This window comes from Lingula anatina, chromosome 3, assembly GCF_051362555.1.
Source record: "Lingula anatina isolate TDL-2025a chromosome 3, LinAna3.0, whole genome shotgun sequence".
Lineage (NCBI taxonomy): Eukaryota > Metazoa > Brachiopoda > Lingulata > Lingulida > Lingulidae > Lingula > Lingula anatina.
This window is the reverse complement of record NC_141769.1, coordinates 27022662-27035869: the sequence shown is the minus strand read 5'-3', so window position 1 is coordinate 27035869 and position 13208 is coordinate 27022662. Positions and strand designations below refer to the sequence as shown.

At 35.8% G+C, this 13208-nt stretch overlaps 2 protein-coding genes across 2 annotated transcripts; one reads left to right on the top strand and one right to left on the bottom strand.

The window, feature by feature from the left end:
- Positions 1 to 2071: 2071 nt before the first annotated feature.
- LOC106168916 (GH3 domain-containing protein) lies at positions 2072 to 7716 on the bottom strand. Its single transcript, XM_013548174.3, has 8 exons — positions 7572 to 7716; positions 6602 to 6730; positions 4916 to 6001; positions 4491 to 4615; positions 4056 to 4183; positions 3594 to 3736; positions 3073 to 3161; positions 2072 to 2692 (listed from the first exon to the last, which is right to left on the bottom strand). Exons 2-8 carry the CDS (start codon positions 6705 to 6707, stop codon positions 2459 to 2461), a joined length of 1911 nt encoding a protein of 636 aa, XP_013403628.2. The 5' UTR covers positions 6708 to 6730; positions 7572 to 7716; the 3' UTR covers positions 2072 to 2458.
- On the top strand, positions 7651 to 13129 carry LOC106168917 (fucose-1-phosphate guanylyltransferase). The gene is made up of 3 exons (XM_013548176.2): positions 7651 to 7822; positions 8566 to 8742; positions 10342 to 13129. The coding sequence occupies exons 1-3, from the start codon at positions 7750 to 7752 to the stop codon at positions 11892 to 11894; spliced, it is 1803 nt and encodes a 600-aa protein (XP_013403630.2). The 5' UTR covers positions 7651 to 7749; the 3' UTR covers positions 11895 to 13129.
- The last annotated feature ends 79 nt before the right edge of the window (positions 13130 to 13208 follow it).

Below are 13208 nucleotides of genomic sequence, written 5' to 3'. Positions count from 1 at the left end.
CAGTGCACCAAAGGACATGTTGTTTATCTGTCAAGTATATCAAGTGAAGTTTTTACACTGGGATGTGAAGCGGTTACATCATTTGCATCACCACCCATGGCTTTGAAAAACATCACACTGGCCACCATTACATCAAAATTGCTTTATCAGTGAACAATACAAGCAAGATAAATGACTGGGACATGGGCAAACACTGGTGATGGGTAGATATCATGGACACATCTAAGAAAAATAATGCCTATGGCAAGCACTCAAGTTGTGATCCTATCTAAACACCTGATAAATTTTACTTGCAAAAAAAACTTGACCACTAGCTCAGTTAATAAATAAATTAATTAATTAATGAGTTTCATCAATATTTTGATTTGCAAATTATAGCACTAGATGAAAATTTCAATTGTGAAAAGGTTAAGAAAAATGTCTCTGTGGAGTTCCTTTCAGGGGCATATCTTAGGTAATCGGGCCTTAGGCAAGCTCTAAAGCTACACTCCTATCTTTACATCAGACACTTATTTTTATTGTGTAAACATGTATGGACACATAGCCTTCACCTTGCACTTCCCAGACACCCTGTCCCTTTTTTTTTTTTTTTACTTAAAACCAAATGAATGAAAAACCATGATAGTTCTTATTCTCAAAAAATACGAGAAAGATTTATAGCACTAAAATGCACCTGGGGTTTCAGAATCGGTTGATATGATTTTTAAAAATAAGAATTGTGCCTTTTTTCTGATTTTTTTTCCTAAGCACTTTATAAAAAATTCGCCTTTTGAAATGAATCTATCTGCAAAGAAATACTAGGAGCAAGACAAAATGCCAGCAATCTTTAAGTGCTGAATATATTCTCAAGTTTCTCAATGGTCTTTTACCAATAGTTTCATTCTCCTCCCCCCTCCTCTTTATTCTTGCTTGGTCGTCTAAAGCTCCCCAATGTGACTTGCTCAAATTAATAAATTAAAAAAAAGGTATGCACAGCTAATTGACTTACCAGATGAATAGTATGGAGAGCGTGAAAGAAGGCCTTATTTTTAGTGCCAATAATATTGAATTAAAGAAATGGCCAATTTTACTAAACAGATGAATTAAATACAGAATGCAAATATCCAATAAAGCTAAAACTACAGACACATACCTAGTTTACATGAAAATTTCAGTGTGAACAGAAAACTGTGACTGCTTATGATTAGAATTGTTGATGGTTATCTGTTAGAGAAGGCTAGAATCATCAGCCTTAAGATAAAAGTGAAGTGTACACCCAGGAGAAATGAATTAAAACTGTAATTAGTTCCGTTGTCAGACTTCCAAAATAAATGGCTCTAAAGAAGTTAAAGGAAGATGGGATTTAGTACCAAAGAGTATAAAATTGCAAATTTTTCCAAAATCCATGTAATGTCCCTGTGAGTGAAAGGGATGCCAACTCTTCACTTTGGAAGGAAAAGTGCCATAAAACAGAATTTCCTGGGGTAAGCAACAATTTTTCGATGCTTTACAGTGGTTAATGATTCCATTCTGTTTTTCTTTTTTTCGAAAACTGTAGTTCTTGTAATAATCTCATGAAATTATTACAGAGGGTTGCCATCTATTAAGGTCAACATGGTCGTATGGCAAGCACGGATTCTTAGCATTGAAATCATAAACATACAACTGTGGGTGCAAATTATGCAGGCCACGTAACTTGCATAGAGCACTTTCCAGGTATTGGTAAGTGCAGGCCCTCCACAGCAAATATTTCTCTATTTTGTGTAGAATATCTGAAGAGGAAAGCTTTTAATTCAACTGGCCACTCACATGCACCTCAGAAGCAAAATCATCCCCGATAAATTTCTCTTTCCTTTAAGGATTGCAAATGATACACGCCACAAAAAATGATTTGCTTGAATTACTGCCATCACAGTTACATAGATGTGCAGTAAATAAGTGAATTTCCATGCCCCCCCTTCCCCCCCCCTCCATCTCCACCTTTTTCACAGAATGGTTCGAGTCCCTACCACTTTCTTACTTTTCTTTATTAAACTGGAAGGGGGTAGGTTCTGAAATGCATTCAAATAATTAAAAAAAAACTACACAAAACTAGACATAACCATAATTTATTTATTTCAATTTCCACATGCACATGGAACAGTGAAGGACTTCAATTTCAATCTGCAGCAGTGATTTTTTACTCTTCTAAGGAGTGCAGATTGCATCTTTCAAAAAAGTTAAACCCAGCACTGTGAATGTCATTGTAAAATGACCACGAGTCAATGAAAAAGGTATTTGGTAAGCGTTTGATGAAGTCAGTAATAAATATCAGGTAGGAACAAATTTAATTTTGAATTGTCACAATCCATGTAACACTATAGCATTGTCATAGCACACCCTTTGCAATTATAAGCAGTTCTAGCACAGTAATTATTTCTACATTTTCTTGAAAACACATTGAAACAGACATATAACACAATTACACTAACATTTCCAGTTAAGTTCTATAACAACAAAGAGATCTTTCGATCATGAAAGAAACGGCATCTTTTCGCTTCAAAACTCGTGGTACTTTAAATTGGTTGGCTGTCGCTGTTGTATTTTCCAACATGAATTTCCGGAGCTCCTGAAAACTTCCAGGCTTTACTACATAAATTACCATGGGACCAATGCCTCTCTTCTGTCTAAAAGACTTGTATGGATAGGAAGATTCTTGCAAATTTTGGTCCAACTAAAAGAACAAAAAATAAATAAATAATAAATAAATAAAATTAAAAAAATAAATAAATAAATAAATAATAATAATGCAGATATTTGTTTTAAGTTTAAATCATATTCATAGAAAATTAATACAGTACCAAAGAGTGAGATAAAAAGTTATTAAAAGTTTTATCTTTCTTTTGCAAATCCAAACAGTATGTTAAATGAGTAAATAACACTGCATAAATTCTGAGTCTCGACTGACTTACATCTGAACCAATTTCTTAAATATTCCCAAAGTGAAGTTAAAATGAGTCAATAACACATGTAACTAAAGCAGAACCAATAGTTGTCACTTCAAAATAAATTGTCATTTATCATTTTACTGAACATGACTCCATTAAAACATACCATGCACATTTGCTTCGTCCCAAGAGTCCCTGCCTTCTCTTCTGAGAGCTCCAAGAAGACCATATAGTACGGAGTTGATCCTTTTCTGTCTACAATTGAACAAACAACATACGTCATCAGATTTGTTAAATTTTCTAGTGCAGGTCCGTTCATAGGGAATATCACTCTCTATTGGGATCACATCCCATGAAAACATTTGTTATAGTGATAAGTAAAATATATTCATTAATTTGCCTCAGTATTGTAATTAAGTGAAACTCTTTTCACTGATGTCTTAAAATATTTGGAGATTTTTTTTTTTTTTGCTATCTGCTAATCAGATTATTATTGTTTTCAAGTCAATGATTGCCAACAACAAAGTGCTTAAAATGTGCTTCAAATATGTTATCTATTGTTATAGATGTTATTTAAAATAGAACAACAAATAATTCTGAAAAAAAAAAAAATTCTAGATACACGGAGTTGGCAATGTTGCACTTCTGATATGGACCTTGAGAAATATTGAAATTCTGTCCCCTTACCAGCCTCACTGGCCATAATACTCTCAGCACAGCAGTAGTCCACAAGGCTTACATTGGGCCAGCTGCTCACAGTGTCCACCAAGGTCTTGTAGAATACATCCTCTGATATCTTTTCACCATGTACATTCAGAAGCTGACCTTGCCTAAGAGTAAAATGTAAACTTGGTTGGAATGCCGATCTTCGAAGATTATGGTGGGTAGGCCATATTGTCAAGAATATGTCAGACGAGAGGATTACAAAGACTGCCCTTAGACGGCACCACAGGATATAAGAATAAAAGGCTAAAGACAGTTTGGGCAGAAAACCAATAAAGAATATGAATAAAATGGGTCTTTTGCGGAATAAAGTTGAGATAAAGGCTTTGAAAATCCTTTTTATTTGTTACTCATCTCACTCCAAATCTCCCAATAGTTTCTTGAAGATTGGTGACTAATGTCAAGATAGATACGAAATTGAATTACCTGTACATGAATTCCACAATAGGACACTGGCCATTGAAATCCACTATCTTGACCACATCACCAAACCTGTATCGCCACAGTCCACTCACAGTTGAAATGACCATTTCATACACCCCTCCTTGCTCCACCTAAAATAAATAATGTCAAATGTGTACTGAAAATATGTGTATGGAAGTTGAGACCAGCTGTTTAGATATAAGAGTTAAATATATTTACAGATATATTTTGATAAATTTCTGACTTTGTTCCTATCCTTAAAATTATAGCCCAGAGTGAAATTTTCAACTGCACACTGCATAATTATAATTATTTTTAATAAACATCTATCATCATGTAAACTTGTTGTGTCTATCCTCAAAATTAATCAAGCAAACGTCTCTCTCAGGCATCTTAGTTGGCAAATATGCGACAACAACATTAATTCCAATACCATACCTCTCCCATTAATAGCGTTTCTGGTTGTTCTTTGTCTGTGTCAGCTATAGGGATGAATTCATAAAACATTGACCTGGGATGCAGAAGATACGTGCGGTTCTTGTTCCAAGGGTCACAATTTACTCCTGTGAAAAAAAAAAAAAAAATTAACATAAATATTTATATCTAGTATCAATTTATTTTCACATTTAAAAAAAAAAACATGAAATTTACTTTCTTTTCAAACTTTTTCTTCATAAGGAGTTGCAGAAGTTAATTTTCACACCACCAATGCAGCCCTAACATTTTGTGCAAAGGTCATTCATAACACATACATCTTAATGAAAACTATCAATCATGATTTCACTTTCATAGGGCTGGCATGAATATTAGGTGCTTCAAGTGTTAAAGACAGTCATTTTAAAACACAACAAAGTCATATTTACCTAGCAGCCCCTCTGTGGCTGCATACAATGGAGAGTACAAACAGACACCATTGCAGTACTTCTGTCTAAGCTCCTTTCCATAAAGTTCAAATGTACCTGTGTCAACACACACAACAATCTTCAAGAGGGGCCATATTCGTTTGGCTATCCTATCAAACCCTTTCTCAAATTCTTTCTTTAGCATACGAGCCCTTGCCGTGTCCGGTTCCATCAAACTGTTTAGCTTCTCCCTGATATCTTCGCTTATGTTGAGATCTGGGTTCACGCGGCCGTATTCTATGTCATCTATTAGTTGTCTCCAGTTCAACTCTAGTGCCACAAAAGCGGTATGGACAAGTGAGGCAAAATTGGCTTCAATCATTCCTAATTTTTTGTCTTTCAAAGCAAACAGTAAATGAACATATAAAGCCTCTGGTTCGGTAGGAATTTCAAAGCCTGCCTTAGGTGTGCTGTAAAAGGCCAACATGTGCTTGGATGTTGTAGGGGAGGAAGAATTGGGGCCCACGGGTATATTAGCTGGTGAGGTCTGCCACTTTGGTGTAAACATAATCTTCATATCTTTTTGCAAATTCCTTGTGCTGGGGACTTTCCCTCTCATTACAGAATACGATACAGCCACGCCCTGCAGCATAAAGTTTGTCTGCTGCTTCTTTATCATGGGGATGAGTTTGCTGTGCCCCGAGGTCCCTGACGTGACTGCTAGGATGACTGGAGAGTCTTTGGTCAGCACATTTTGTTCCCCTTGGTGAAGCCGAGTGATGTAAGGCTGGAAGTGGGCATACCTGGTCAGTGGGTGACTTTTCCTAAACATCTCTGCCGACTTGATCTCCGAAAATTTGTGATCCTTGCCATAATCAGTGGCAGCATTGGCTCTGAGACGCTGCAGCAGGATTTTCTCTTGGACACTGGTGGCTTTATAACAGTCATACTGCAACCTCTTCTCTTGAAAGTGACCAATCCCTTTTAAGATGGTGGTGGCAAAATAATGGTTGACAAGAGAGCCAAAGGTGTGATTACTGTTGGCTGACTTGATGTTCATGTCTATGGCCATGCAGCCAACAAAAGCTCCTGTCAAAACACCAGCCACTGAAACAAAAATGGATACTTATTATTATTATATATATTAACAGATTTGAAAAATTCCATTGCAGTTTGAATTTTTGAAAACATTAGTCAAAAATGTTATTAAGCATTTGACAAAATAGGTTTCAAAAATTAGCTTGTTTTTTTTTTTTTTTTTTTTGGCTTAAAGCTAACTTTTATCTGTGTTAATACCTCAGTAGAATCTAACAAATTATCTTCGAATAATGGTTTACATACTCCAGCCCACACTTCATTATAAAACAGGTGAAAATAGGTGAATGTGCGTTTACAAAAAAATCTACTTGGTTTAAGTCAAAGTAAGAAAAGTGGTCTTAAACGATGTTAAGTAAATCGGAAAATTTAGTGACAAACAGTAATCAAATAGCTTCGAAGTACAGAAAATATTTGTATATTTTGGGTCAGAATAATTTGAAGTTTTTTAAGCACACCTTCTTTAGAATATATTCCAAACTCCTCCTGTCCACACGCACTAGTTCAATTGTTTTGGCATTTTTGTGATGGAATTTATTTAAATTCTGCACTTAACAGGAAAGATACACAGTAGAAATAAATTAGATAAATCATTTCTGATTTAAGTTTTACCTCTAAGGGATTTCCTAAAGATCCATCTTGCATTGATGACCTCATCTCTTTTCAGAGCATAGTCTTTAGATGTTAGGTATTTCACTACCCTTCCGTCATAACTCATCTTGAAAAGCTACTGTCAAACTTCTAAGAAAATGAAAGAATAAAAATATGATATCTAAAAAAAATACAATGTTTTCTTAAAGGTATTCAAATTACTGAAGACTGTGTTCAACATTAAGCAAAATCACTGGTTATTATTACTATTCAAATAACTGATTTGGGATGCATCATTAGGTATTTCTGCCTTAATAAGTATGTCTGGTTATTTATGAAAAGCTCAGACATGGGGAGAACTTTGGGGGTACTGAAGGTCCAGAGGACCTACACTACAAAAAAATCAGCAGGTCCTTCTAATTCTTTGCAGGTCTCTTTCACAATATTTAGGTACGATTCATTGTTATGTATTGTGTTTCCTTGCCCAAATTACCAGTCCAGAGGACCTGCATTGACAAAAATCATGCAAGACCTTTGGCTTTTCAGGCAGTCATAACCAGTTGGACCAGCAGTTTCCCCATGTCTGTTTAAACGGTCATTAAGACAAGCCACTAGATCAACTGAAGTCTCAAAGCACGAAAATTACGCGTAATGGAAGTCTTCCGACAGGTCATTTTTTAAAAATTTCTTACATATCCACATTCATAACACACTATAATAACATCTTAAAATGTGAGTACTGGAACGACGTAAGATCATGGACATTAATATAATATGTGAGGCAAATTCTTGCCAGTCTCAGGCTCTTTGCTTAGGTAACATCAAACCTAGACAATTATTTTCGCAGTTCGAAAATGCGGAAGTCCGCATTTCTAATATCATAATAACTTGGATTCAACAATAAAGCGCGAACAACTGAGTGCTTGAAAGGGTTATAACTAAGAAAATATTAGCTTTAAAACGATTTAAACGTGACAGGCTATGCACTTACCGGTCAACATGGCTGACAGCCTTGACCTTGATAGAGGAAGTGCTTTATACGCACGCGCGATAACCCAGAAATTGAAACTCACCTCGACGTGACCTGTCAGTACCTGTAACTCTGCCTGCTTGGCATTTCACTGGCAGTAGTACAGCTGTGGCGTTAATGAAAGTAAGCAATAAATACAATGTCTGAAACGTTGTCGGACCGGATTTCTGCATGCATGAAGAGGGTGCTGAAAGACTTTGAAAAAATCAGAGGTAAGTTTAAAAAAATATTTTTTTAATTTGATAAATTAAGATCGGATGATGTACTCTTCTCTTCCATGCTGAAATCCGTGTGTTAGCACTCCTATTTTGGGTACTTGTAATGAATGGTCAATTTACTTCTCAGAACACAAAATGTCATCCTTGCAGACAAAAAGTTAATTTTACATTTATATATTTAAAAGAATACTTGGGATGTATGGTGACACACCCATTTTTACAAAAAAAAAAAAAGTTTCAATTAAAAATAAAACTAAGAATATAATGATCTTATTGTTTATGTTTTAGTATTGCTTTAATTTAATCTAATCATTTTGAGGAATTGAGAAAGCTTTAATTCTTGATTAACTGACACATACTGTACTGTAATTCAGACCCAAAGATCCATTTCTAGATTAATATTAATAAAACACCCTTTACACTGGACAGTGTCCTTTCTGGTCCCGTAGTGTGACCCCATTTGAGAGTAAAAAAATCTTTATGTGCAGACAAAAATAACTGGCCAATCATTGAGCATTCATTCTGCAACCAAAGCGATATGCTTGTGCCTGCTTTCTACGACCACAGCAGTGATGCGAGTTTCATGGTCTTCCCACAAAGGACGCAGAAAGGATGCCATCTAGTGTAAAGAGGTTTTTTTAAAGATACAAATTAGGATCCCAGCTAAAACACTGAAGTTTCAATATAAATTTAATGGGTAGTATGTTAAATTCTTATTTTTCTTTTTACCTCTTTAGGCCAGAGCAAAGAAGATGGGTTTAGCATAGCATTCTGGGATATAGTAGTGATCACAGCAGCTGATGAAGAGCAGAAAAAAGCCTATGAACTTCAACTGTATGGAAAACTGCAGCGAAATGAAATACCAAAGGGCATTCCATACCATGTATATGCTGATCCACCAGGATATAAACTTGGTGTGTAAATACACACACACACACACACACACACACACACACACATTAATTAATGTACCAAACTTATTACCGAATTCTGATAATGGATCTGTAATCCATTACATACAATATGATCAAGTCTTAGAAAACTTATGCATGTATGTAAGTAATGTATGCTTTAATTAACATGCCCATATTATTATGCTTTGGGGGTTTTTACTCCCTTTCATTATTGCTCATCCTTCTGTATAGTTTAGTTGATTAATCGGTTGTGTGAGTGCAGGAGTTCCATTTGGGTGACTCTTATGTAATACCCAGCCTACCAGATTGTCAAGCTCTTATGGTGAACTAAGGCAAATAAAACGTTTTATTCATCTCAGAGGTGAACCAGTACTGACAGTATCAGTTCAGTACTGTACATCACAGGACATTTCCTTTGTGGTATGTTATTTGTTTGTCACTATCAAATGATCTGGTCTCTTAATTATTGAGAGGTGGATAGGCACATGCTCTTGTTTTCAATGTATGGAGGAAAATTACTGAGTAGAAAATGACCACTTGGAAATGTATGGTCTTTTACTTTCTGCACTGAAGTATCTAACTATCTTCAGACCATGTCACAACTGTATATTTCCAGATAAAATTACTCCATTGATGTATAATTATTCAAATTCAGCTATGGTAGATGATGGTATTGATAGATGATGAGCATTAAACTTTTACATCCACATTTGACAAAAAAGAATACTATATATCTAATATGCTATCTATAATCTGCTGTAGGCAAATATCACACGCTTAATGTTAGCCCCAGGCTAGATATATTTATCTGGGACTATATGGGACTACATTGAATCTATATATAATTGGACTGCAGAGATACTTCAATTTTGCCATAATAATCGTTATATCCTGAAGTTGAGAGAGTATCTGGAAATTTTTATCTATTTTCATATTCTGGAAAAAACAGATTAAATTAAAAAATTTTCTGGGGGGGGGGGGGGGGTAAACTATGTATAAATGCTCCCTATAAAAAAGATTAAGCATGGTTCTTGTGAAGAATAGTTCAAATACATCTTGCAAAGATTAGATAGTATTTTTCAAAATAAAATATTTTGGCCAGTATAGATTTAAAACCAAACCCTAACTATCATGACTGAACTTCCAACAATATATTTGTCGTAATTATTTGTGTTGGTCTGTTGTCTAAAATATTGTTAACAACATAGTAGCACCTATACATATACAATTAGAATTGAACCTAAATAATACACAGAATATGCGTAACTGCATAGGTAGTCAACACTGCTGAGATATGCTGGTCTATATTACCCGTGAAAATTTTAAGAAGTATTTCTAATCCTATTTACTCTTAAAGTTTTCTTTCATATCAGAAAATTATATAGCATTCCAATCTTACCAGAAATTTCAATTCAGTATTACCTGAATTATTTAAGATTGTGCCTTGTCAGTAATTTACATGTGTGCTTTTGTAGTTTTATCAGTAAAAAGTGAGATTTAAAAGTGAGATAGCCTGAGCATTTTGAGAGGTACAGTAGTATAATTAACACCTGTTGCATATTAATATGGGTAATTAATGTTGAGGAATTAATATTTCAGGCAGTGGTGGCTCCACCTTTACAGCTCTATCAGAACTACACAAAATCTACAACCAGGACCTTTTTGACAAGAAGATCCTCATGATTCATGCAGGAGGGCAGAGCCAGAGGTTGCCAAGTGCTAGTGTTCTCGGGAAAATATTTTCAGCTCTGCCATTGGGGGATCCTATGTACCAACTGTTGGAGCTCAAATTGGCGATGTATCTCCCTGTCATTGAGAAGATGTCACCAGGTGTCCTCTTGACCTCCTCGGACACCCTGGAGTTGTTCAACGATGGCGAGGAGTCGGACTGGGCCATCAACAAACCTGGCTTCACTGCATTTGCTCACCCCAGTTCACTTGAGATAGGAACAGGGCATGGTGTCTATGTACTGGAGGAGCCAAAGAAGATGGGAAAGAAGAAAGTTGAAGAGGCGCTGTGTTTGGAGGTGTTGCAAAAACCATCCGTAAAGTTGATGTACGACAAGGGAGCGGTCATTGAGAACAAAAAAGATGCCAACTCAAAGGCAGAGGACCCTTATGTTTACTCAGACAGCATGTTTTACTTTGACCATACTTTAACACAGAAGCTGTTGAAGTGGTATGAAGATAATGGGCCCATTCAGTGTGAGATCTGTGCTTACGGGGATTTTCTTCAGCCGTTGGGTCCCAGAGCCACCGGGGAGTACATCCACAACACCTCCAATGTGAGCCATATGGAGCCTGCTCTGCTGAAAACTCGTGAACAGATGTTCAGTCTTCTCAAAGGCACGCAGCTGAACCTTGTTGTGTTCAATGAGTCCAAGTTCTATCATGTTGGTACCACGCACGAGTACATTGACAATCTTTGCCACAGCCAGAGCTTTTCTCAGGAGTTGGGATTAAGCAGAGATGCTTTCAGTCATTTCTCACAGCACAATGCAAGGCTTGCCAAGATGCCCAAACTCGAGTCCGCCATTGCTGGTTGTGTCATGCATAGCTGTCTCCCCAGTCAGTCGACGGTTGCTGCCAGTGCAGTTGTGGAATACAGCCATTTCAAAATCCCTGTCAAGATTGGTGCAAATTGCATTATAAGCAACTGTTTCTTCGATGATGACCAATCAGAAGAGCTGTCTTTTGACATCCCTGCTAACACGTTCTTGCATACCATCCCCGTGGTACACAATGGCAGCACATGTTACGCGACAGTAGTTTATGGGACCAATGATAACATCAAAAAACGAGCAGCTAATCGTGAATCTGCAGGTCAAATAACCTTTCTTGGCCAAGATCTGAAACGAGCTTGTGAATTTTACAAACTAAAACAGCCAGGAGATCTCTTTGAGAAAAATCCCAAAGCGTTAAATCTCTGGTTCTGTCAGCTATTTCCAGTGGTCAGCAATATGGGTCAGTCTTGTTATTTTGCTGTTCAGATGGCCAAGCACATGCAGTCCAGTAGTGGTGATCAGGAGCTGGACCTCAGTGGCTATCCTCGCGTTTCGATGGCAGACCTGCTGGAGACCAAGGATGTGGCAGCCATGTTGGAATACAGAGAAAAGCTTAGAAAAGTTATTGAGAAAGCACACCATCATTGATTCTTTTTTCTATTGAAGATCTTTTTGCAAGATACTCATTTATGCGTCTTGGTTTCTTTTTACTCTCTTTGACCATACTCCCTTGATATGAATTTTTTTATTTTTATTATTTTTTTTTGGAGGGGGGGGGGGATCAAAATGTTATGCAATCTTGAATTGGTGTAAATATTTTAGCTTGGGTTATAATAATACTAATTCCACAATACTGAATTTTAGACATGCAACTGTGATAAGTGGAATCATTCAAGCACTGACTGAGAGCATTATGTAGTTCTGACAATTAAAAACTAATCTGACACACATTTTATTCATAATTCTTTAAACAATAATGATACTTCCCTACGAACTAGGCAGGTACAAATATGATATATATTGTATGTGATGGAGTGATCTAAACTTTTGATTCCTTTTAGGTGATAATTTGGTAGTACTACATGTATTGGGCTGATGGTTACTTTTCTGTGTATTTAATCAAGATGTTTATGTAGATAAATGTAATCTGTGATTTCTTTTTCATTATTGTGGGTTAAACTCTCAGTGTTTTATTTATACATTTTTTGCCATTCAAATTATTTATTGAAATGGGATGGTTAACAAAGAACTGTAGTTTTAATAGCAAAGTACAATTTGGATGTTTTAAAGAATAAGCACAATTGTAACAAGATTTATCTGACAAAATGCAAGGTATAAAGCTTTACTCAACTGCAAGTAATACAAAGGTAATGATTATTTTTGCCAAACTGCTGATTGCAATCCTATAACATGTCTATGTTCTGTGTTAAATGTAGCAATATATATAATAATAATAACAATATATGATTACAATAAGGTAAAGGAGAGGCACTGTGATATAGTACTTAAATTATTACATTCCAGGTCTGATAATTCGTGCTGTCAATTGTGAGGATGCTTTATATTGAACTTTTTACTAGATGTATGCACCTTTTTGTGGAGCGTAATTTACCTGCCATCTTTGTCTCAACAAGATCTTTGTGATGTGGTCTTATTTATATTTGTGTACTTTTATAGAAATTTAAAACTGCAATAATGTTTGAAGCATTTCACTTTTTTGCAGTGAGATTTTTTTTATTTATATTTCAAGTGATTGGTTTGGTATTTTGGGGCTTTTTGGTTCAACTTATATTTTTGTGGGTTTCAACTTCTTTTACATTTTTCCTGACCAAATGGGGCTAGTTGTTATGCCATGGTTAATAAAGGCACCATTAAACAACTGATTTGTTTCCATCTAATAATTTTTTACAAACATTGAAAGTTATATTAAAGCTGTAAATAGCCACTGCATTGCAACCTCAA